The following is a 22,803-nucleotide window of genomic DNA, read 5'->3' on the forward strand; positions in this document are numbered from 1 at the left end:
ACTTGGCCCAGCATCTGTCACCTGAAAAAACTTTACCTCCCACCTGTCTTAGCCAGGCCCTTCTCCATGCCCTCAGTTATCTTTGACTAGCCTCTCCTACTTTCCTTATTTGTAATGAGAACCCAGATTTTGTCAGGTCTCCTTTGGTGTCATTTTTACATTACAAATGCTGGTTTCTGGGGTTCTTCAAATCCCTTCTTTCAATCATGATCATGATTAACAGTGCCTCCCCTTTGTTCAGAACCCTAATGTTCCCTGAACCCAACAGAGAAACTTCTGAGTGCGCATCTGGTAAGCCTATTCCCAACCCCCACCTTAGGTTGCCTTTCAAGATTACTCTCACTGCCCTTAAGGAAACCTGTGCTCTGTGCTCCTGGGCCTGACATACATGGGCATGGTGAGACTTTCTTTGTGTACAGACCCATGGTATTTCCTACATGCACTGAAAGCATGCCTGCTTCCCCCTAGAGGCAGTCTCCTCTGGTCTCTGCATAACACTGCTCTCTTCATCTGTTTGCCATCTCACTCAAACTAAAATTTTGGAGAGATGGAAATTTTGACCTATTTACTTTTTCATATTTTATTACAGAAAATTTCTAAAATCAAAATTGGGGTAGTTTAGTGAAGCTTTCTGATATGTTTGGGAGCTCAAAAGTTGTGAACTCTTAGCCAGTCTCATTTTATCTATATTCCCTTATCCCTTTACCACTACCAGCACTGGATTACTTTGAAGCAAATCCTAGTGTCATAATTTCATTCACAAATATTTTAATATGTAGCTCTAAAATATAACTGTATATTTAACAAAAACAATATACGGGAGAGCGCGAGCGCGCACATACACACAGAGTATGGGGGTATAGCTTAGTGTCAGGACAGCTTAGCATGAGCAAGATCCTGGGTTCAATCCCCAGCATCAAAATATTATTTCTCAATATCAGGGTCAACAAATTTCCATTCAGTGTTGAAACTTTCTAATAAACTATATTACCATTGTTCAAATCGGGATCCAAGTCAGGTCTATTCATTGTCTTTCAATGTACAGGTTTACTTTTTTTCTTGCAGCTTTTCTATTTATCCTATATATGTGCTCCCCAGTCTGGATTTTAATGATTTCTGCCTGTATTACCATTTAAATGTTCTTCTGCCCGCCCCCATATTTTCTTACACTGGAATTGAGGCTTGATTTGATTCAGATTAGTAGGAACATCAGATTTGTGGTGATATGTAGCCTTCCGTCCAAAGGCAAATGGCCTGGTTGTTTTCTTTTTCATTAGGAGTTGTGGAACAGTGGTATTTGGGTTCTTAATTTATTTGATTCACATTCAAAAACAATCTTTGTCTCATCATTGATTCCGTTACTCTGAAATATAGGTTGTATAGAAAAGGATTCATACTTGGTTCTTTCCCATTGTTTACCAGTTTTCAGAATAACTAGCATTCTGTGAAGGTGGCCAATAAGTTTTGTGTTTGAGTGTATTTTAAGTTAGATTTTAACACGGTGAATGACTTGTGATAATTTTTGACAAATCATATTCTTTGCTCTGCTGTTCTTGGCCAGCTTAGTTGTGTGACTTTTCTTCCCAGTGAAGCCATGTGCTCCTTTACTGCAGTAATACTGAAAGTTACTCATGTTTGTATGGTCACAAAGCTCCTCATAGATCCTAGTACATGGTAGTAGCTTTTCCAACAAAACTTTTAGAGTAAATTATCATCATTTTGTTAAGCTGTTGTTGGAAGATGATGGCATAATAGGTTGATGAGATGAACATCTGGCCCATGTGTATTTCTCCAGGTGGACTTCAGTTCCAGTGCTAACAGCCAAAGATAAGCTCTCTTACATAAAGGAACTTCACAAGATTTCTTCTTTCTTTCCAGTTGTCTTTATTGCCCATCTGGCAAATAGTGGTACATTTGCAATTGAATCCTGGTTGTACCTCTGTGGGTTCATGTATGTGAGAAAAACAGAGATGAACTTAAAAAAAATGAAAGAAATTAGTGAAAAGTGAGAGGAGGAAAGGAAGGAAAGAAAAAAACTGGTTCTAATAAGAAAAACATGAAAGAAATATAGAATGGGTATGAGGCAGAGCAGCTCTATAGAGCAGTAGATTCCACCTTTGAATGATGCAGCATAGAGGGGATGAGAATGTCATTTTCATTGCAAACGAAGAGAAACCAAACCTTCTCGTTACAGCTAAGGGTGGTCCCCACTTCTTTAAAAGATGCATTGTTTGGATTATGGTGTCCTGTTGGCAGTTTTTGATATGCACTGCAATTTTCTGGGACTCTACATATTAATAGCAATTGTCTATATTCAACATTTTGAAAATACAATTTGGAAAAACCTGAAGCATTTTATTCTAATGACTTGTAAAAAGTGATTTGTGGTTTGGCAGATTGGATTCTTTGATTTCAAATTGGGGACTTAATGATTCTTACCACTGAGAATCTGGCACAACCTTAGAATTTCAAAATTAAGAAAGGACCGCAGATTCTAAACTTGACCCTTAGTAATCTCTACTAGTGAGTTAGTTTCCATGTGGATATTAATGTGGCCCTCTCCACAGTCAATAGGAGGATCAGTGTGTAAACTAGGAACTACATGTGGCTGCTAATGCACCATCCTTTCTTTTCAATCTATCCTTAGGGTATGACCTTAAGGATGCCTGATAGTCACAAAATGCCCTCTGGGCTTCAACCATCATTTTCTTGTTCCAGGAAGGAGGAAAAGGAAAACAGGAATCTAAGCTCAGTCAGCTCTGATTTATCAAGAGCTTTCCATAATGCTCCAACCAGTAACTTCTCCTATATGCCATTAGCCAGTACTTAGTCACCTGGCCACCAGTTGGGACTTAGAAATTAAGGTTCTTTTACCAAGGCAGATCAGGAAAAAGGATATTAGGAGGGCATCTGTAATCCTAAGCATGGCTCAGTTCTCCATTGATTTGTTCATTCAGTCATTCATTTATTCTCTCGTGTGATACCAGCAGATGATTTACCAAGTATTCGGTCCAGTGCTAGTTACTAGGTATTAGTTTAGAGTTTTAATTATTGTATTGTCTTCTTCAGGAATGATTCATTGTGGAGCAACATTAAGGAGGTTTTTATCTAATATATTTTTGATTGCTATGTCTATGCAGAGTCAGATCATCAGAGCTCAGAGGACCTAAGAACCTACTTATGGATAGGTGGCAATAACAGTCTAGCAGTCCTAGTTGGTCTTTTCAACTCTCCATCTTTGTGTTCACATTAATATGGCTAACAGCCTCTGAGATTGACAGGGATAGGTACCCAACCTGTTTTGAAGACAAAGGTGCCACAGCATGGAAGAAGGCTATGTGGCTTAAACAGAAATAAGAATAGTTTGAGGCCAATCCTGGGTTTTACTATCTCTCCATGAAAGGAGTTTAGTGAGGTAAGTGGGAAGAAATTCACATGCTCTGGCTTTACAACCAAAGGTATTTTTTTTAACAGGCAGATCATATTCACTTTGCATCTGCTTAAAAAGACTCGCTGTTAGAACAAAACTCACACTCCTTGGCCTGCCCCAAAAGGTCCTATGTTGAAATGCCTCTGTTGCCTCTCTGCCCCTCATTTTCTACCATTCATTACATTAGGGTCACTCTAGCTATACTGGCCTATTTTCTATTCCCTGAACACCCCATTCTCTTTCATGCCTCAGGGCCTTTGTACTTGCTGTACCTTCTGCCTAAAGCACTCCCTCCCTTTCCATATCTCCACATGGCCAGCTCTTTGCCATCCCTTAGGACTCAGTTTGTATGCCACCTCCTCAGAGGCCCGTAATGATAACCCCATCTAGAAGATACTTACTCCTGTCCCTTTTTCTCCATGCCACCTAGTGAAATCATTAGCGTTCTGCATATTAATTCTTGGATAATACTTGCCTTAATCTGAAAGGATCTTGTTTGTTTACTTGTTCATTTTCTCCTATCCAAGAACTAACCAAGCCTGACCCTAAGGGTGGTATGGCCATAGACTACTTGTTCATTTTCTGTCTCCTGTGGAATATAAGCTCCTTGAGGACAGGAGTCTGTTTCAACACTTTAACCTCTAGAATTTAGAATAATGCCTGGCTCATAAATGTTCAGTAAATACTTATTCAATTGATAAAATTTCTTTGCTACATGGAAATTTAATGTTGTTATGTGCAGAAGTATATGGCAATGCCTAACTCTGAGCATTATAAAGATTAAATGAAACCACAGGTAGCACCAAATATTGATATTTCAATGTATAGTTCACCCCTTGTATCCAGATTTGAGACCACCCTTACTGCCTATAAGTTTCCCAACTTTCTGAACTATAAAATTGGGCTAGTAATACCTCCCTATGTGGATGTGAGAAAAAGAAAGAAAGAAAGAAAAAGTACATGTGTACTGCTTAGTATAGTGTCTTGACTGTAATAAATTTTCAGTAAAGCTTACCAACTGTTTGGCTTTAAATGTTACACCCTTCCATAAATTTAAGCTTCCTGAGAGTAATTCCCTTCTTACAGCAAGGCAGTGAGGATTGTATGAAATCACATATTAAATATGCACATTACATGTCAAAGGATGGTAACTAGTCTCACTGTTGAATTCAGCACTATGCGATAGAACTTTCTGTGATGGAGGAAATGTTCTGTATCTCTACTGTCCAATAAAGTAGTCACATATAACTACTGAGCTCTTGAACTGTGCTAGTGTGACCAAGGAACTCAATTCTTAGATGTTATTTGACTTCATTTACTTTAAATAGCCACATGTGTCTAGTGTACTGCATAGTGCAGACTAACTTAACCCTACAATAATACCTGACTGGATACAATTCGGCTTTGTGCCTCTGCCACATCACAGATGGCCTCCCAGGGCCAATGTTATAAATCTGGGAATCCCCAAAATCTTCTGTTTTCCCTTCTCCCCCTTCCTTCTGGTCCCTTAAGAATATCCTCCAGAATTTATGTTTGGTGATATAAAAATGTCTGCATGAAAACATATTTAAAGAAAACAGCTTTTATTCTTGAGCTCAATAAAAATCCATCAGAGTCCTATACTGTCCAGTGCTAAATAGGTGTGCATCCAGCCCACTATAAGCCTGGGCCAGCCACTGCCAGGAATTCAGTTCAGCATCTCTGTCAAGAGGGCCACAGAATAGTCTCCCTAATCTGAAGGTAGAACATTGGTGTCTGGAAGATGAAGTGAGTCCCCCAACATCCCCAAAAACTAGGTCATAACTTTTTATCCCAAGACAGCAAATAAACAGAATCATCACATTCTAGGTGTGTCAGTGGTTTTTGGATGAATGAATGAGAAAATGATAGTTACAAAAAAGTAAACCAGAATTTTGAATGTTGATTTGTAGCACATCAAAGTGACTAATAACAATTCTGGAAATAGTCTGATTAAGACGAGTGCATAAGAAGCAATAATCATGTCTTGATGAGTTCAGAATGTTATAAACATCTGCTTTATGTTTCTGAAGAATGGAATAAGTATTAGGATTCCAAAGGAAAGGATGTAAATTTTAAGAGTTTTCCATTTTGATTTACATGAGTACTTTTCGTCCTGTAATTAGAATTTTTTGGTTTGATTTCCTTTTAGAAGTTTTAATTTATCTTTAAATAATGGTGCTATAATTTTACAACATTGTGGAATTCTGAGATGGGTGGAAAAATCCAAGGGCCTCAATATTGGAAGTTTTCTTAGACTTTGTAATTTGGTTTTTTAGTTCATAAATAATTCCTCTGAGATTTATTTCCATAGATGTTTAATGAGCTTTATTAAGCCTTATTCAGATGGGTTCATGTAGAACACATGAATGTTTCTTGTTAATGAATGTTTCTTATAAAGCAGCATGCATATGTTGGAACTGTACATAAAATTGTTGTTCCCCAAACTGAAAGCTATTGGAACTGAATGGTCAGATTAGGTCACTGGTCTCAACTGGGGGTGATATAGGTCCCAGGGCCAGTTGGCAATGTCTGAAGACATTTTTTGTGTAACTGGCATCTGGTGAGTAGATGCTACCAGACACTGAAATGCACATAACAGCCACAAAGTATTATTTGGCCAAAAAGGTCAGTAGTGTCAAAGTTGAGAAATCCTGAATCAGGTGATAAGACAAGAAATGAGTTTCAGTCTAAGACTATTAGGTGTACTTAGAATTGTTCTCACTATGGTTTAGCACTTTTGAGGCTGAGACAGGGTCACCCAGCATTTTCTGGGATTTTTCATGTGCCCATGCCTTTTGATCAGTCTTCATAAATTGGAGGAAGCGTATGCTCAAGAATATCTCTTTCTCTGGATAAAACAGATCTTATTTTCCAAATAAATGAAATATGCATTTACTTTTACAGTTCCAACATCTTGTTTTTAAAGAGTGAATTGTATCTTTTAAAATTTCCTTTGACAGTCATAGTTATAAAATCTAGATTGTGAAATATTTCAGAGTTTCGTAGTGTTATTGACAATATACAAATGACTGATTCATCCATAAACTGATGTTTATAGGGTTGTGGCTAAGTTTGAGATGCTGGACAACATATAACATGTGCCACAAACAAACCTGACAGTGCCTTTAAAGCTTTTTTGTTTTGATGATATGTAATGTAAATTAAACCATCACTCACTTTTACATTTCAACTTGCCTTCACAATAACTATATAATGTGTGAAGTATAGTTATATAGATGTATTTTATACATTTTACATGCATGTACAAATAGAAACTCTGTAGCCAAAGAATGAAATAATTTCTAGCATTAGAACAGTATTTCTCAGTCTTTTCATTACCTCCCACACCTAAAGAGATTTTAGAATTCTTTTCCTAATTGTGCCTCCCCAATGAAATTTTAGTACCATACTATGTACTATATATCTTTTTATGTATATATATGTAATCTGTGCTTATTGCATGAAAAGAATAGTATTTTTTTTCACCTCACAAGAACCAATTTTCACTCCTTTGGGGATGATGTTATTCCCTCTGGAGAATGCATGCGTTATTAGAGTAATTCAGAGTTGTGATTTCATTTTTTGTTTTATATTATATGACTTTATAAAAAGCAAAACCTTTTCTCATATGTTTCCTGTTTTTTGATAGCCTCTTGAATAGATAAGGCATTGCTGTTACTGTCTATGGCACACCTCAGTTAAGAACAGCCCTAATAACTTCACCTGAAAATCCTTGGTTGCAGCTCTATTTAGGCCCATCATAATCCTAAAGAAATAATAGAAGACAGTCAAATCATGGAAATTTTAACCTGTATTTAAACAGGGTCATCAGTTTTTATTTTTTTAAGATAAATTCTTATTTTTTAGTTTCTTTTTTAAAATGGTCATGTAATCACATATGCACATAGGAAAGTATGTGCATATGTGATTACATGACCATTTAAAATGTCTGATTCATTCTATCATCTTTTCCTATTCCCCCTCCTTTCCCTTCATTCCTCTTTGTCTAATCCAAAGTACTTACACCCCCCATCCCCCCACCCCCACAACATCTGCATATCAAAGAGAACATTGGTCTTTGTTTTTTGGGGGATTGGCTTATATTCACTTAGCATGATAGCCTCCAGTTCCATCTGTTTACCAGCAAATGCCATAATTTCATTTCTCTTTATGGCTGAGTAATATTCCATTGTGTATATATGCCACATTTTCTTTATCCATTCATCTTATGAAGGGCACCTAAGCTGGTTCCATAGCTTAGCTATTGTGAATTGAGCTGCTATAAACATTGATGTGGCTATGTTACTGTAGTACGCTTATTTTAATTCTTTGGGTATATTCCAAGGAATGGGATAACCGAGTTAAATGGTGATTCCATTCCAAGTTTTCTGAGGAATCTCTATACTGCTTTCCATAGTGGTTGCACCAATTTGCAGTCTCTCCAGCAATGTGTGAGTGTACGTTTTTCCCCATATCCTCACCAACATTTATTGTTACTTGTATTCTTGATAATTGCCATTCTGACTGGAGTGAGATGAAATCTCAGTGTTTTTTTAATATGTGTTTCTCTAACTGCTAGAGATATTGAACATTTTTTCATATATTTGTTGACCATTCATAGAAGTGCCTGTTCTGTTCCTTTGCCCATTTGATAATTGGGTTATTTGGGTTTGGGGCATTAAGTTTTCCAGTTCTTTATATATCTGGAGATTAATGCTCTATCTGACGTGCGGGTGGCAAAGATTTTCTCCCGTTTCTGTATGCGTTCTCTCCACATTCTTCACATACCATAATATTGACCCTTATAAAGTGTACTGTTGAGTCACTTTTAGTGTACTCATAGAGTTGTGCAACCATCATTTCTATCTAATTTTAGAACATTTTCATTACCTCAAAAAGAAACCCTGGGAGTTGGGGATACAGCTCCGTTGGTAGAGTGATTGCCTTGTATACACAAGGCCCTGGGCTGTAATCCACAGACACCAAGGGGGGAAAAAAAAGAAACCCTGGTCAAATTGTAAATTTTTGTGCTTTAAAGGACACCATCAAGAAAGTGAAAAGATAGTCTAAGGATGGAAGAAAATACTAACAAATTATATATTTGGTAATGAATTGGTATCTAGAAAATATAAAGAACTCTTTACTCAATGCAAAAAAGACAACCCAATCTAAAAATGGGCTAAAGATCTGAACAGGTATGTCTCCAAAGAAGATATACAAATGGCCAATGAACACAGGAAAGATGATTGACCATTAGCTATCAGGGAAATGGAAATAAAAACCACAATGAGATACCACTCACACCCACCTGAATGACTCTAATTAAAAAAAAAAAAAAGACAATGGCAAGTATTGGTGAAGATGTTCTGAGAAATCACAGCCCTCACACATTGCTGGTGGGAATTAAAATGGTACAGGTGCTTGGAAAAACAGGCATTTCTTTAGAAGGGTAAATGTTGTGCTACTGCAGGCATACCAGAAATATGAACTTCAGTTTAGACTACTGGAATAAAGTAAATATCACAATAAAGCAAACCATACAAATGTTTTTGGTTTCCCAGAGTGTACAAAAGTTATGTTTATGCCATACTATTAAGTGTGTGGTAGCATTATGTTTTTAAAAAAACAATTAATTAAAACATTTTATTGCTAAAAAATACTAATAATCATCTGAGCTGTTGGGAAAATGCTACTAATAGACTTATCCAACATAGGATTGCCACAAACTAACATTCTTTTTCTTCTTCTTCTTCTTTTTTTTTGGGGGGGTACCATAAATTGAACCCAGAAGGGCGTTACCACTGAGCTACATCTCCAACACTTTTCATTTTTTATTTTGAGACAGGGTCTCACTAAGTTGCTTAGAGCCTTACCAAGTTGCTGTGGCTGGCTTTGAACTTGCAATCCTCCTGCCTCAGCCTCCTGAGTTGCTGGGATTACAGATGTACACCACCTCACCAGGCCACTGCAAACTTTCTAATTGTAAAAATTGTATATCCATGAAGCACAGTAAATGAACATGCAATAAAATGAGGTATACCTGTATATGATCCAGCAGTTCTACTTCTAGACTTTACCCAAGAGAAATGAAACATATCCATTATAAACTTGTGCACAATATTCCTTTTGGAGATGATGAAATGTTTTAAAATTATAAAATTGTGATAATTGTTGTATGACTCTATGCATTCACTAAGAATCACTGAACTGTATGCTTTAAATGCATGGATTGAATGATAAGCAAATATCTCAATGAAGTTGTTTTTGTAAACAGAATAAAAACAACACTCTCCCACCACCACCCATAACAGTCACTTCCCTTCCCTCCACAGCTCCTCATAGCCACTTTTTTATGTAAATGAAATCATATATTTCATACACATACATCATACACATACAAACCATAAACATCTGTGACTTTTTGTACCTGGCTTCTTAGCATAATGTTTTTACCCATGTTGTATCATATATCAGTACTTTATTCCATTTTATTGGAAATAATATTCCATTATATGAATATACCATTTGTTTATTCATTCATTGGTTGATGTATATTGGGTTTCTTCTCACTTTTTGTGAAATAATGCTGAATAATGTTGCTATTGTGAATAATGCTGCTATGAAAAAAATGTGCAGGTTTTTGTATAGACATATTTCACTTCTCTTGGCTATATACTGAGGAGTGGAATTTCTGGATCTATTATTTTTTTCAAATTTATTTCTTTTATACCTTTGTTTTATTTATTTTTATGTTGTGCTGAGGATCGAACCCAGGGCCTTGCACATTCAAGGCAAGCACTCTACTGCTGAGCCACAACCCCAACCCCTCTGGGTCTATAAACTCACCTTTTTGAGGAGCTGTCAGACTGTTTCCAAAAGACTTTTATATAAACTTTTCCAAAGTGTCTATACCATCTTAAAATCCCACCAGCCACTGATTTTTAAAGGAAGACTGGTGATATACTCTTTGGAATGAGTTTACCATATCTTTGGCATATTCTCCCTTCCCTGTATTCCATGCAATGCCACATAGTTCCTCAATTAACAGATTAGGGGTCTCAACCTATAATTGTAAGGCATTTTCTTCCTTCTTCCAAACATACACAGTCTCCCCAGTTTCAAGGCTCTCTTTAATCATGTAGATTCTACCCAAAGGCTCTTCCCAGGAACCTCACTGATAGATTTCCTTTAAGGCTTTTTTCTTTTTAATAATAGATTATATTCTTCAGGCCTCTATCTCCTTTCAAGAATTCATCTTAAAAATATATATGAAGCTTCGCTCTTAACACTAGAACTTTGTTGAACATACACATCTCTGTTTTCTGATTCAGTTTTATTTTTGTATATTCTACACATCCACACCAAACTGGCACAATAACATGTAACTGGGGCATCAATGCAGGGATTCTATCTTCCAACCTCTGTCTCTGACAGCCACATATTCCAGTAAATGGGGTCAGGAAATCATCCTCATGTAGTCAACCCTTATATGTTCTCAGATCTGTTTCTCTTTTCAGCCTCTACTGCATCCTGGGGTGGGGGTAACAAATTCCATACCTGTAATACTTTTGGTTCAGAGTGTTCACCATTTTACTTATCCCAAGATGGCCTCTGTATACCATGCAGAGTTACTGCTGTGGTCAGCTTAGAGACTTTGATAAAAGTGTGGTTGTTGACCTTTTCTATGCTCTTAATAACAAAGTGGCATATTTCCTTCCAAGCTATATCTTTTCTTATAAATCCTGATATTTTTTGTCCATTTTCATATGTAGAAAATCTGTGAAGTTTATAGTCTCCTGAGTGCTGGGCCAGTTGATTGCCTTTCCGAGGTACTACATACACCTTTGGGCTTGCCACAGTGGGCACTGTTGCTCAATAAATGGTGCTAAATGGAGGCATGTGTTTTGTTTTATAAATGCAGTGTTATGTTCCATACAGCATTTACATCGCTGTGCACACATGTGTTCTCTTTTGCAGGCTATCAGCTGTACTCTGAACTGTAGTTGCCAAAGTTTCAAACCTGGAAAAATAAACCATCGTCAGTGTGAGCAGTGCAGACATGGATGGGTAGCTCATGGTAACTTTATTTTTTCCCCCTCTCTTGGCTTATAGTGTTCCCTCATAATAACTTACAGATATTCAGGGACTGGTTTAGTATCTATGAATAGCAGCTAACTACTAAGTAGTATGTTCTAGGTAACAGGCTGACAGATTTTACATGTTATCTCTTTGAATTTTAACAACTTTATATGGTATCTCATTAACTCCATTCTAGAGTAGTCTTTTTTTTTTTTTTTTTTTGTACTAGGGATTGAACCCAGAGACACTTTACCACTAAGCCACATTCCCAATACCCCCACTCTTTTTTTAAATTTTGAGACAGGGTCTCACTAAGTTGCTTAGGGCTTTACTAAGTTTCTGAGGCTACTTAAACTTGTGATCCTTCAGCCTGTGCCTCAGCCTCCCAAGTCACAGGCATGCACCACCACACGTGGCATTATTAACCCCATTCTAAATGCAGAAACTGGTATTTCAGTGCTATTTATTTGACACTGATAGGAATGTTATAGACTAATGATTTTTTAGCTTCAGTTTGCCCTAATAAAATTTTAATATAAAAATATCCCTTATTCATGGTTTACCTGAAATTTATATTTGGACATCCTTCAATACTAGCCGCTTGTAACTATGGAGTAGTGTGACCAAAGAATGGAATTTCTTATATTTAAATTTATTTTAATCTAAATATAAATAGTCAAATGTGACTAGTGGCTGTTGCACTGAACATCTTGGATTTAGGTGAATTAATTTGTCAAACCCCACAAGTAGAAAACAGTAGGTTAGGGCTTAAACCAAGATCTTCCAGAATCCTAAGTCCAGATTCTTCACCTCTAGATTCTTTGCTTCCTGATTTTCCATACTGATTATGCACTTGCCACCTTTGTTTTTCCCTGTCCCTTCCCTATTTGTGATAATTTCACTCATAGGGATACCTCAAGAAAGGGAGAAAAGCCTTAAAGCCAGTCAATTTTAGTTTACAAGTTCCTGTGAATAACTTAAAGCCTGATAGGTATTAAGGCTACTAATCATTTGCATATTCATGTTCTTTCTACTGAGACAGATAACTGAGAATTAGCCCCAGTCTATTTTCTGTATAGTCCTTCTCCTAAATGTAGAATTTTTCAAAATTATATTTCTTCAATTTTATTTTCAGCTCTAAGTAAGCTGAGGATTCCCCCAGTATATCCAACAAGCCAGGTGGAAATTGTCCAGTCCAATGTGGTGTTTGATATCAGCAGCCTCATGCTCTATGGGACGCAGGCCATCCCCGTTCGCCTGAAAATCCTACTGGACCGGCTCTTCAGTGTGTTGAAGCAAGATGAGGTTCTCCAGATCTTGCATGCCTTGGACTGGACCCTTCAGGATTATATCCGTGGATATGTGCTGCAGGTACAGTGACCGTGGTCACTGTTCTGAAATTAGTACCCCGGTAACTGATATGACCTAGTTGCCTACTAGTAATAGTCATTGGTGGTCATCTTTCCCATTAATATTTCTAATGACTTATGCCCCTACATAATATTTTTTTATGGGGGGAATCCTCTGCTCTTCCCAAGATATCTGTGGAACTTCAGGCTGTGGGACCATGACATTTTTTTTTATGTGGGTTTCACTAAGCTACCTCTTACATAGTAAACTATTTGTCCCAATTGGGTGGTACCTTCAGTTCTTTTATTATTCTCAAACTACTTACTGACACAAGATGCTACCTATATCAGATTTTACTGAGAATTTGCGGTCAGAAAGGAAACTTACATTCCAGAACCACACAGAAAGCAGCTTACAATTTATGCAGCTCCATCTTGTTCTTTAAAGTTTTCTGGCATTCCAATGCTGATTTTCCTTCCTAGGCTCTACTTCTTGTAATATTTCTGTGTTCTTGCACTTGTTCATATGTTCTCTATTACTTGTGCACTTGCTTGCTCACTCTGGCATTCTCACACATGTGTGATCATGCTCCCTCTCCCTCTCCCTCATCTCCTCCCCCTCCCTCAACTCTCCCTCCTCCCTCATCTCCTCCCCCTACCTCTCCTCCCCTGCAGTTCTTTTGTCTTCCTCACATTTTCTCATCTTTTCTTCAATGTTCCATTCCCTTCATACCTTTTTCTGTTCTTTATTTTCAGAACAATTTAACCTTTCTTCCCAGACCATGCCATAGATGTAAGCCTTCGTGTTTTATATTCAGAGAGGCAATCAAGGTTCTCAAGAAAAGAACATATTTCCTGAGATGAATTATATTAATCTTTTGAAAAGATATGAAACAGTTGCAGAACTTTTTTCTTGCTACTATACTAGAAAATTCAGTGAAAATTACAGTGAAATGGGAAGTGAATATATTTCCAATGCTAAAATAAACTTCAGTCTTGGACAATATCATTAAAAACAAAAACTAAATACCTGACACTCTTCCAGTAATTTTATGAAGTAAATATATTATCACCATTTTCTAACTGAAAAATCAGAGTCTCAGAGTATTTTTTTAAAGGTCTAGCTGAAATTCATTGCACTAGTATATGTTAAGTCCGTAGTTTGAACCCACTTCTGCTTAACTCTAAAACCCATAAAGTTATCCTGGAAATATATTTGCTCACCTCTAGTGCTGGACCCCTTGCAGTCTAGAAACAGACACTTATGTAGAGTAGCATTATGATCTTACATTATGACATAGATCAATATTTAATGATCCTAATAATCTTGCTTTCTAGAGTTAGGATTAAAAATATGTAATCAATTACCTTGAACCTCTAGTACATGAAAAATTTATAATGTTATGTTCCTTATCGTCTTCAAAACTCTTACATACACTGTGAAAAATCTCAGTAGGCCATCAAATACATGTTCTGTGATAAAATATTTATTATAGTTTTGGGAAAAGTTAGGCCTTGCTAGAGTTTGAAAGATCTCCAACACTCCAGTGTAATTACAGCTCTGCTTTGTGAGCATGGGCAATAGATCAATACAGGTTCATTTGTTTTCTGTAGTTGCTTGGGAAGATTATTAAACTTGCAACAAACGAATACTTGAGCTATATCTAGTCTGATTGCTTCATCTATACTCTTTAGATAAAGAAGTTACTATTGTTCAAATGATGTATATTTTAATTTTAGTGGGGAAAATGATTATGCCTCATGTAAGACATCAGTTGGTTTGAAATGAGGTGAAAAATAACAACTGAATTTCCCTTACTTGGGCTTGAGTAATATAATTTTACTTCTCTTTTCTGAACCTGTCATAAGATCATTGCTTACATTTGTGCAGTTTATGTTTTATTCAGAGTTTCTGGTCTAGGAGAGTAGAGTGAGGTGGGCAGGGGCTGAAGTCCACAAGCCCTGTACACTTTCATCCAGAGAGGTCATCTTTTTCTGATAATGCACAAAGACTCTCTGTAGTCTAGTGAAGACCTTAATCAAATGACTACTTTATTAAAGGAATGCGTAAAGAGTAGTAAATTGATCACACTTTTAAATTCTGATTTCGGTGTAGGATGCGTCAGGGAAGGTATTGGATCACTGGAGCATCATGACCAGCGAGGAAGAAGTGGCTACCTTGCAGCAGTTCCTTCGTTTTGGAGAGACCAAGTCCATAGTTGAGCTCATGGCAATTCAAGAGAAAGAAGAACAGTCCATCATCATACCTCCTTCCACAGCAAATGTAGATATCAGAGCTTTCATTGAGAGCTGCAGCCACAGGAGTTCTAGCCTCCCCACTCCTATGGACAAAGGAAACCCCACTAGCATACACCCTTTTGAGAACCTCATAAGCAACATGACTTTCATGCTGCCTTTCCAGTTCTTCAACCCTCTGCCTCCTGCACTGATAGGGTCATTGCCTGAACAATATATGTTGGAACAGGGTCAGGACCAAAGCCAGGAACCCAAACAGGAAATCCATGGGCCCTTCTCTGACAGCAGCTTCTTAACCTCTAGTTCCACACCATTTCAGGTTGAAAAAGAGCAATGTTTAAACTGTCCAGATTCTGTTATTCAAAAAGAAGAGAGTGCCCGTTCAAGTGACTCCAGCTCATACAGCATAATCACTAAACTTGAAAGGACACAGTTATCCCCTGAGGCCAAAGTGAAGCATGAGAGGACCAACCTTAGCACAAAGAAGGGCCGAGTGTTCTGCACTGCATGTGAGAAGACCTTCTATGACAAAGGCACTCTGAAAATCCACTACAACGCCGTCCACCTGAAGATCAAGCATAAGTGCACCATCGAAGGGTGTAACATGGTGTTTAGCTCCCTCAGGAGCCGGAACCGCCACAGTGCCAACCCCAACCCTCGACTTCACATGCCAATGAACAGAAATAACCGGGACAAAGATCTCAGGAACAGCCTTAGCCTGGCAAGCTCTGAGAACTACAAACGCCCAGGTTTCACAGTGATGTCTCCAGACTGTGGGCCTCTACCCAGCTACAGTAGCCCAGGGGAGGATTCCAAAGGCCAACCATCCTTCTCCAGCATTGGACAAAATGGTGTGCTTTTCCCCAACCTAAAAACAGTCCAACCAGTCCTTCCTTTCTACCGTAGTCCAGCTACTCCTGCTGAACTGGCAAATACACCTGGGATGCTGCCTTCGCTCCCTCTACTGTCCTCTTCAATCCCAGAACAACTGGTTTCCAATGAAATGCCATTTGATATTCTTCCTAAGAAGAAATCCCGGAAGTCCAGTATGCCAATCAAAATAGAGAAGGAAGCTGTGGAAATAGCTAATGAGAAAAGGCACAACCTCAGTTCAGATGAAGACATGCCCCTGCAGGTGGTCAGTGAAGATGAGCCAGAGGACTACAGTCCTCAGCCAGACAGAACACCTGAGGAGCAGCACACACACTCAGGAAGCTTAGAGAGGCCCTGCCATCTTAACTCAGTGATAGAGTCCTGTGGAACTGTCAGCCGAACCCCTGAACAGGCCACACACAATTCAGAGAGGGAGACTGAGCAGAAGCTAGCGTTGACCATGGTGCCAAGGGAAGTGGAGGATGGTGGCCGTGAAAACCACTTCACACCTGAAATGGAGTCCCAAGTTCCTTTTCCTGACTACATGGAACTACAGCAGCGCCTACTTGCTGGGGGACTCTTCAGTGCTTTGTCAAACAGGGGGATGACTTTTCCTTGTCTGGAAGATTCTAAAGAATTGGAACACATGGATCAGCATGCATTAGCAAGACAGAAGGAAGAAAATCGCTTCCAGTGTGACATCTGCAAAAAGACCTTTAAAAATGCTTGTAGTGTGAAAATGCACCATAAAAATATGCATGCCAAAGAAACACACACATGCACAGTGGAGGGCTGTAGTGCCACTTTTCCATCCCGCAGGAGCAGAGACAGGTAAGGCATCTTTTGGCAATTATTTTTTCTAAGGTGGTGATTTTTAAACTTTAACATCCATAGAATTTGTTAAAACACAGACTTCTGGGTCCTACCCCTTGAATTTCTGGGATGAAACCTGCAATTTTGCATTTCTGGCAAGTTTCCAGGCAATGCTGGTGTTGCTGTTCTGGGGATCATAGTGTGAGAATCATTGTTCTGTGAATCTCCATATTTCCACATTCACAAACTTTCAATTCCAAAAATCTCAACTCTCTTGGCTATAAAACCTGACCTGAAATGACATGAAGCTATTAGTAATCTTTTTCTAATCTATCTTAGTGCAGACTTTTATGTATATTTAGTACAGAAATATTAATGAATTTATTATAGGGGCATTAACATAATATTTCAGTATATAAATCATTCTACCTTTCTGAAGTCTGAGAAATTCTGAATTCAGAAACACATCAGGCCCAAAGGTGTGAGATAAGGAATACTTTCGTAGTTCTCACATCAGAAGCTTGGTTAAAAGACAAGTAGCCATTTGACTCAGGACAAAGAAAGGGGCTTTTTAAGTTATCACTATAGTTTCCCAAAACTTGTCTAATTTCAATTTCATAATATGAAGCCCATCAAGTGAAAATTTTCTCTGATTTCTAGTTAAACAGATACATTTGAAAGAAAGAATAGCTGCTTGATTAAAGTTTCTTAAATACTAGGAAATCAAAGAATAAAGGTGATTGGGGGCTGTGATGTATGTTTGAAAGATGCTGGGTGTTCATGATACACAGTGTCAAACTGTTTATGCCTAACTGGGGAGCATGTCTCATCACTCTGGAGGCACAAAGCTGGTGTTACCATCTTGCTTATGCTTTTCTTCATGAACTTGGGTCCCTAAACATACTCCGGGTCACCCTACAAAAGGAAGAGCAAGCATGCCAAAAAACAACCCTAACAGACTTAGGGAAAGGATCAGCTATCAGATGACATGTAGTATCATAAATGTTGGCTCAAACAAGCTCAATTTGAAGCAGTTTAACACAACCACTAACCTAGTCCAAATTGTAATGCCACATTTGTTAAGAGGGTGAAAATGCACAGACTCCCACACACATTCCTGGATAGGGTTCATAAGAACATACTCATTGTCTTTAACAAATAGGGTAGAGCACAGGAGATATTAAAATTCCTGTTTCCGTTGCTAGGATGTTAAACCAAACCACCAAGATACCCTAATTAGTGAACTAGTCCTTCTCCTTTCAAAGGAGAAATGTTTGTCCATGAATAAGCTGTTGTTAAGAAGAGGTAATCATCAGTCAGATTATCTTTGATAGTTACAGGACTGTTCTAGCCTTCAGTATCCACTAGATTAGAATGCACATTGATTCTGGATACTTTTTTATTTGATATTTACTTTTTTATGTATTTAATTTTTTATGTTCTGGCCTGTTTGTAGATATGAGCCCCCCACCACAACAAGAAAATATCTTGCATTCTAAATTTAAAACTATTAACTCCGGTAGAACTTGGAATACATTGTACCTAGAATCTATGCTTAAAATGATACAATGTTAAATGGGACTTTGTAGACAGCCCCAAGCCTACCACCATTTCTGAGTCAAAGATAAGAAATGTGTCGCTCTAAGGACAACTAACTTTCCATCTTCGAGCCACTGTTAACTGCCAGCAGCAATTATCAGGACCCATCAGGGAGGGAGGGGGTCAGTACCTTAAATGCTTATTTAGCCAACAAATGTTTATTGTATTAGGTAGTAGGGACACATCCCTACCCACAAGGCCTTCAGAGTAGTAGAGGAGACAAAACAGTAAAAATCATTTACAGCTGAATATGATGAAAACTGCTACAGTGGAAGAAATGTAGGCTGCTGTGGGCACAGGGGAAGGTGCCTCACCAGATTCCTTGGGAAGTTAAGGAAGCTTCCTGAAAGAAGGAATGCGTCTAAACCAGGAACTCTCAAATGTTTTGATTGCACAGCTCTTTATAAACACTTAGCAAAGAACCCTCAAGAGTTTTTCTCTGTTTGGTTTATAGCTATCAATATTTTACCATATTAGAAATTGAAACAAAAAATATTCATTATATCACTTTGAAAAAACAATAAACATGTTATAATAGCATTTTTAAGAAAAAATGTTTTCCAAAACAAAAAAAAAATTGTTGTGTCACTTTGAAATAACAATAAGTATATATTATTGTAATAACATTTTTAGGAAAAAATAACTATATTTTCAAAAACACAAAATTAGGGAGATGAGTGGCTTTGGTGCAAGAGATTTTTGCAAATCTCTTTATTATCTGTTTTAGTTAGAAGACAACTGGATGTAAGAATCTGCTTCCGCATTTATTCTGTTGTAATATCACATATCAGTAACCTCTGGAAAACTCCACTATACACCAAGAATAAGAGTAAAAAAGGGTATATAGAATGTTAATTATGAACACTTGACTTGGGAAACCACAGGCATTGCTCAGACCACCCTTGAAAACTCTTAAAAGAGAGTCAGGGACCACTAGGATTGTTCAGACCGTACTTTTAGAACCACTGGTCTCAACTAAAATAGAAGCCAGGAAGAAGAGTTGAAGGGGAAGCTAGAATTTGAAGGGAAGATAAGGGAACAGGGTTTGTAAGGTCTTGGAAACAGAAGCCTGGTACATGGTCCAGAGGGTTAGAAAGGTTTTGCATTCGTGGTAGTTATTGGTCATAAGGGGACATGGAACCTTGGGAAATGTAATTAACCTTCTGTGGCTAAAGAAGGATGAAGAGGAGCTCATAAGTTAGCTCTTATTATTCATGGATACTCAAGAGTTAGGTGGGCAAAGACTCAGAGGTTTTCTTTGCTGCAGTAGAGACCTTTCTGTACAAGGTTCCAGTCAATATATTTGTCTGTTTTTTTTCTTTTGTAACCACTTGTGTGTACCGGAACCTATATGTTAATCTAGTGTCTGGTTTTCTACCAACACATACCAGCCCTTCAACCCAGAATGCTGACATAATCACAGGGCAGAATTATAGTTAAGAAGTGCTGCTTGCAAAGTGGGTAAACTAGGAGCATAATTTTGATTATGTCCCCCAAAAATTATGAATAAAAATTACATAGTAAATGTTATATGTTTTATAAAATATTATTAAGTCTCCAATATACACACATATCTTAGGAGATTTGAAAAAGAAAATTCCATTCTTAGTCACTTTAGTAAGAATGTTTTTCCCAATTTGACCCTGGCATACAATCTGATCTGTATTGGGAAAGGCATTTTCTTTGGGATTATTCTTCTGTTCCCTATAAGATTGTAACCCTTCATAAAGGTTAGTTTTGCTTGTCAGAAGTTAACGGGATCCCCAAACAAGAACAACATTGATTTACAAGTTACATCCAAATGATAACATATGAGTAAAAGGCATGTGTTATAATGGATGTTCATTATCTGCCCTTTAGGAGTAATCATTGGGTAGAAGATTGGTGGTATGCTCACACTGCTGCATTTGCAAAACTTCCGTCTGGTATATTGTGAAATGCTGCAAATATGAACTAATCTACATGCATACACACAATTTATTGCCAGATTTTAACCCACACATGTAGAGCTTCTTGAGAAGTGTGTACAGATGCTCTAGACTTGCACTATTCCACAGAAAGATGATATGAGCCAGATAGGAAATTTTTAATATTGTCTAATAGCTACATTAAAATATAAAAGGAAACAAGTTAGCTAAGTCTTAATAACATTTAATTCAATTCTAAAATATTGTCATTTCAATAAATGATGCTAGCCACATTTCAGGTACTCAATGACTGTATTAGTGCAGTTCAAGAAAGTAATATTTCCTGGTTTCATTGAAATAAAATCCTCTGCTTAGGTCTTTATAGTTTGTGACTGATATTCTTCTAGGATCTCCTGTTTCTAGTGTTCTACTTAAACTGGCCTAATTGAAGTAGTCTAGCCATTCTCTATAGATGAGGTACTATGTTAATCTGATGGTAAAAACCAAAGTTTCCAGACTGTTGGTTTTCCTGGTGAATGCTAACTTCTGACAAGTAGTGAATAACAGTTGGGCCAGTATGCACTAAACACAGGGACATTTCACAGGGACCTAACACTTTACCATCACTTTGCTCGCTCCACAAGTTTTTCCTGATGTCTAGTAAGTCTCTCTACTGAGAAATGTGTTTCTTTATGAAACATTCCAACTGGTTGCTAACTATCTTTTCACTCTTGTAGACACAGTTCAAATCTAAATCTCCACCCAAAAGTGTTGAACCAAGAAGCACTGGAGAGCAGTGAAGACCATTTTCGTGCAGCTTACCTTATAAAAGATGTGGCTAAGGAGTCCTATCAGGATGTGACTTTCACACAGCAAGCATCCCAAACATCTGTCATCTTCAAGGGAACAAGTCGAATGGGCAGTCTGATTTACCCAATAACCCAAGTCCACAGTGCCAGCCTGGAGAGCTACAACTCTGGCCCCCCTAGTGAGGGCACCATCCTGGATTTGAGCACTACCTCAAGCATGAAGTCAGAGAGCAGCAGCCATTCCTCCTGGGACTCTGATGGGGTGAGTGAGGAAGGCACTGTGCTTATGGAGGACAGTGATGGGAACTGTGAAGGACCAGGCCTTGTCCCTGGGGAAGATGAATATCCCATCTGTGTCCTAATGGAGAAGGCTGACCAGAGTCTTGCCAGCTTGCCTTCTGGGTTGCCCATAACCTGTCACCTCTGCCAAAAGACCTACAGTAACAAAGGAACCTTTAGGGCCCACTATAAAACTGTGCACCTCCGCCAGCTCCACAAATGCAAAGTGCCAGGCTGCAACACGATGTTTTCATCTGTTCGCAGTAGAAACAGACACAGCCAGAATCCCAACCTGCACAAGAGTCTGGCCTTGTCTCCAAATCACCTCCAGTAACAAAGTGGTAGACCAAAATCTCTGATAAGCATTTGTCATAATTCAGGAATAATGTAATCCAAAGAAATGTGTCTGACTATTTAATACTCTTTGGGTAAGCCAGACTAAAAGTATTTGATTTGCCTATGTAGTTTTCCATAGCAGGATAAACAAAAGACAGCTCTTGTGGAAAGTCAACAATTGGGGTAGCTCTTCCTATTATAATTTTTCTTCGCCCAAGAGGTTTTTTGCTGATATAAGGAAACCTTGAAGAAACCCCGTATTCCCCAGATTTGTTTACACATTTCCTGGGAGAGCTTTAGGTCTTACAGATCAACAATGAGGGCCCAGGACCTGGGGGTGGTTTCAAGTGAGGCCTACAGTATTAAGGATGTTGGGGAAGAAATGTTCACCTGGAAAAGATTGCCACATGGACAAGACACCAGTCCCAAAGATTCCATTTTTCAGTTCCTTCTTTAATGAGTCTGAAATCCAGGCTTGATTTTGGAAAAATGACCTTCTGAAATCATGCCTCCATTTGGAGTGGATAATGCTCCCTCCCTCCCCTGAAGATCTCATATCTTACTCCTGGGACTTCTCAGCAGAAGCGGATTGGCCTCTAATGTGTTCCTTGTTGATTCCTGATGCATTTAAGAAACTAGGGGGAAAATATTTCATGCACTTAAAAGTAGTGGTCTTCAATTTAATTTAAAATGGTTTTGATAATATTTAACTTGTGTTTGTTATGTAATTATTTGCTGTGAGTGCAGATGTCAGTGTCACCTCTGGATCTCTGCTCAGTAGCAGAACAAGTGACAACATTTCAAAACCACTGCCCATTTTCATTTGGTGAACTTCAGAGTGTGTTCATTTTGATTCCCTGTGGAATGGATACAAGTATGATTCTGGCAGAACCATTTGTATATATTCCGCCAAAGTATTTAGAGGATATGGTTCTGATGGTTTTTGTATATTTTCAGTATCAGTGGATCCCTCAGTCTTCACCCTTTTGTAAATGTATAAGATTAGGATGAACTTTGAAATTTATTTGGTAGAAAGAAAAGTAGGACATTAT

General features: G+C 38.0%; 1 protein-coding gene across 1 annotated transcript; it reads left to right on the top strand.

Annotated features, from left to right (window-relative positions):
- Positions 1–11,410: 11,410 nt before the first annotated feature.
- Positions 11,411–21,749, top strand: Bnc1 (basonuclin zinc finger protein 1). The gene is made up of 4 exons (XM_027922206.3): positions 11,411–11,528; positions 12,666–12,901; positions 14,996–16,839; positions 21,065–21,749. Exons 1-4 carry the CDS (start codon positions 11,411–11,413, stop codon positions 21,747–21,749), a joined length of 2,883 nt encoding a protein of 960 aa, XP_027778007.2.
- Positions 21,750–22,803: the final 1,054 nt, after the last annotated feature.

The sequence above is a fragment of the Marmota flaviventris genome, chromosome 2 (genome assembly GCF_047511675.1).
Source record: "Marmota flaviventris isolate mMarFla1 chromosome 2, mMarFla1.hap1, whole genome shotgun sequence".
Taxonomy (NCBI): domain Eukaryota; kingdom Metazoa; phylum Chordata; class Mammalia; order Rodentia; family Sciuridae; genus Marmota; species Marmota flaviventris.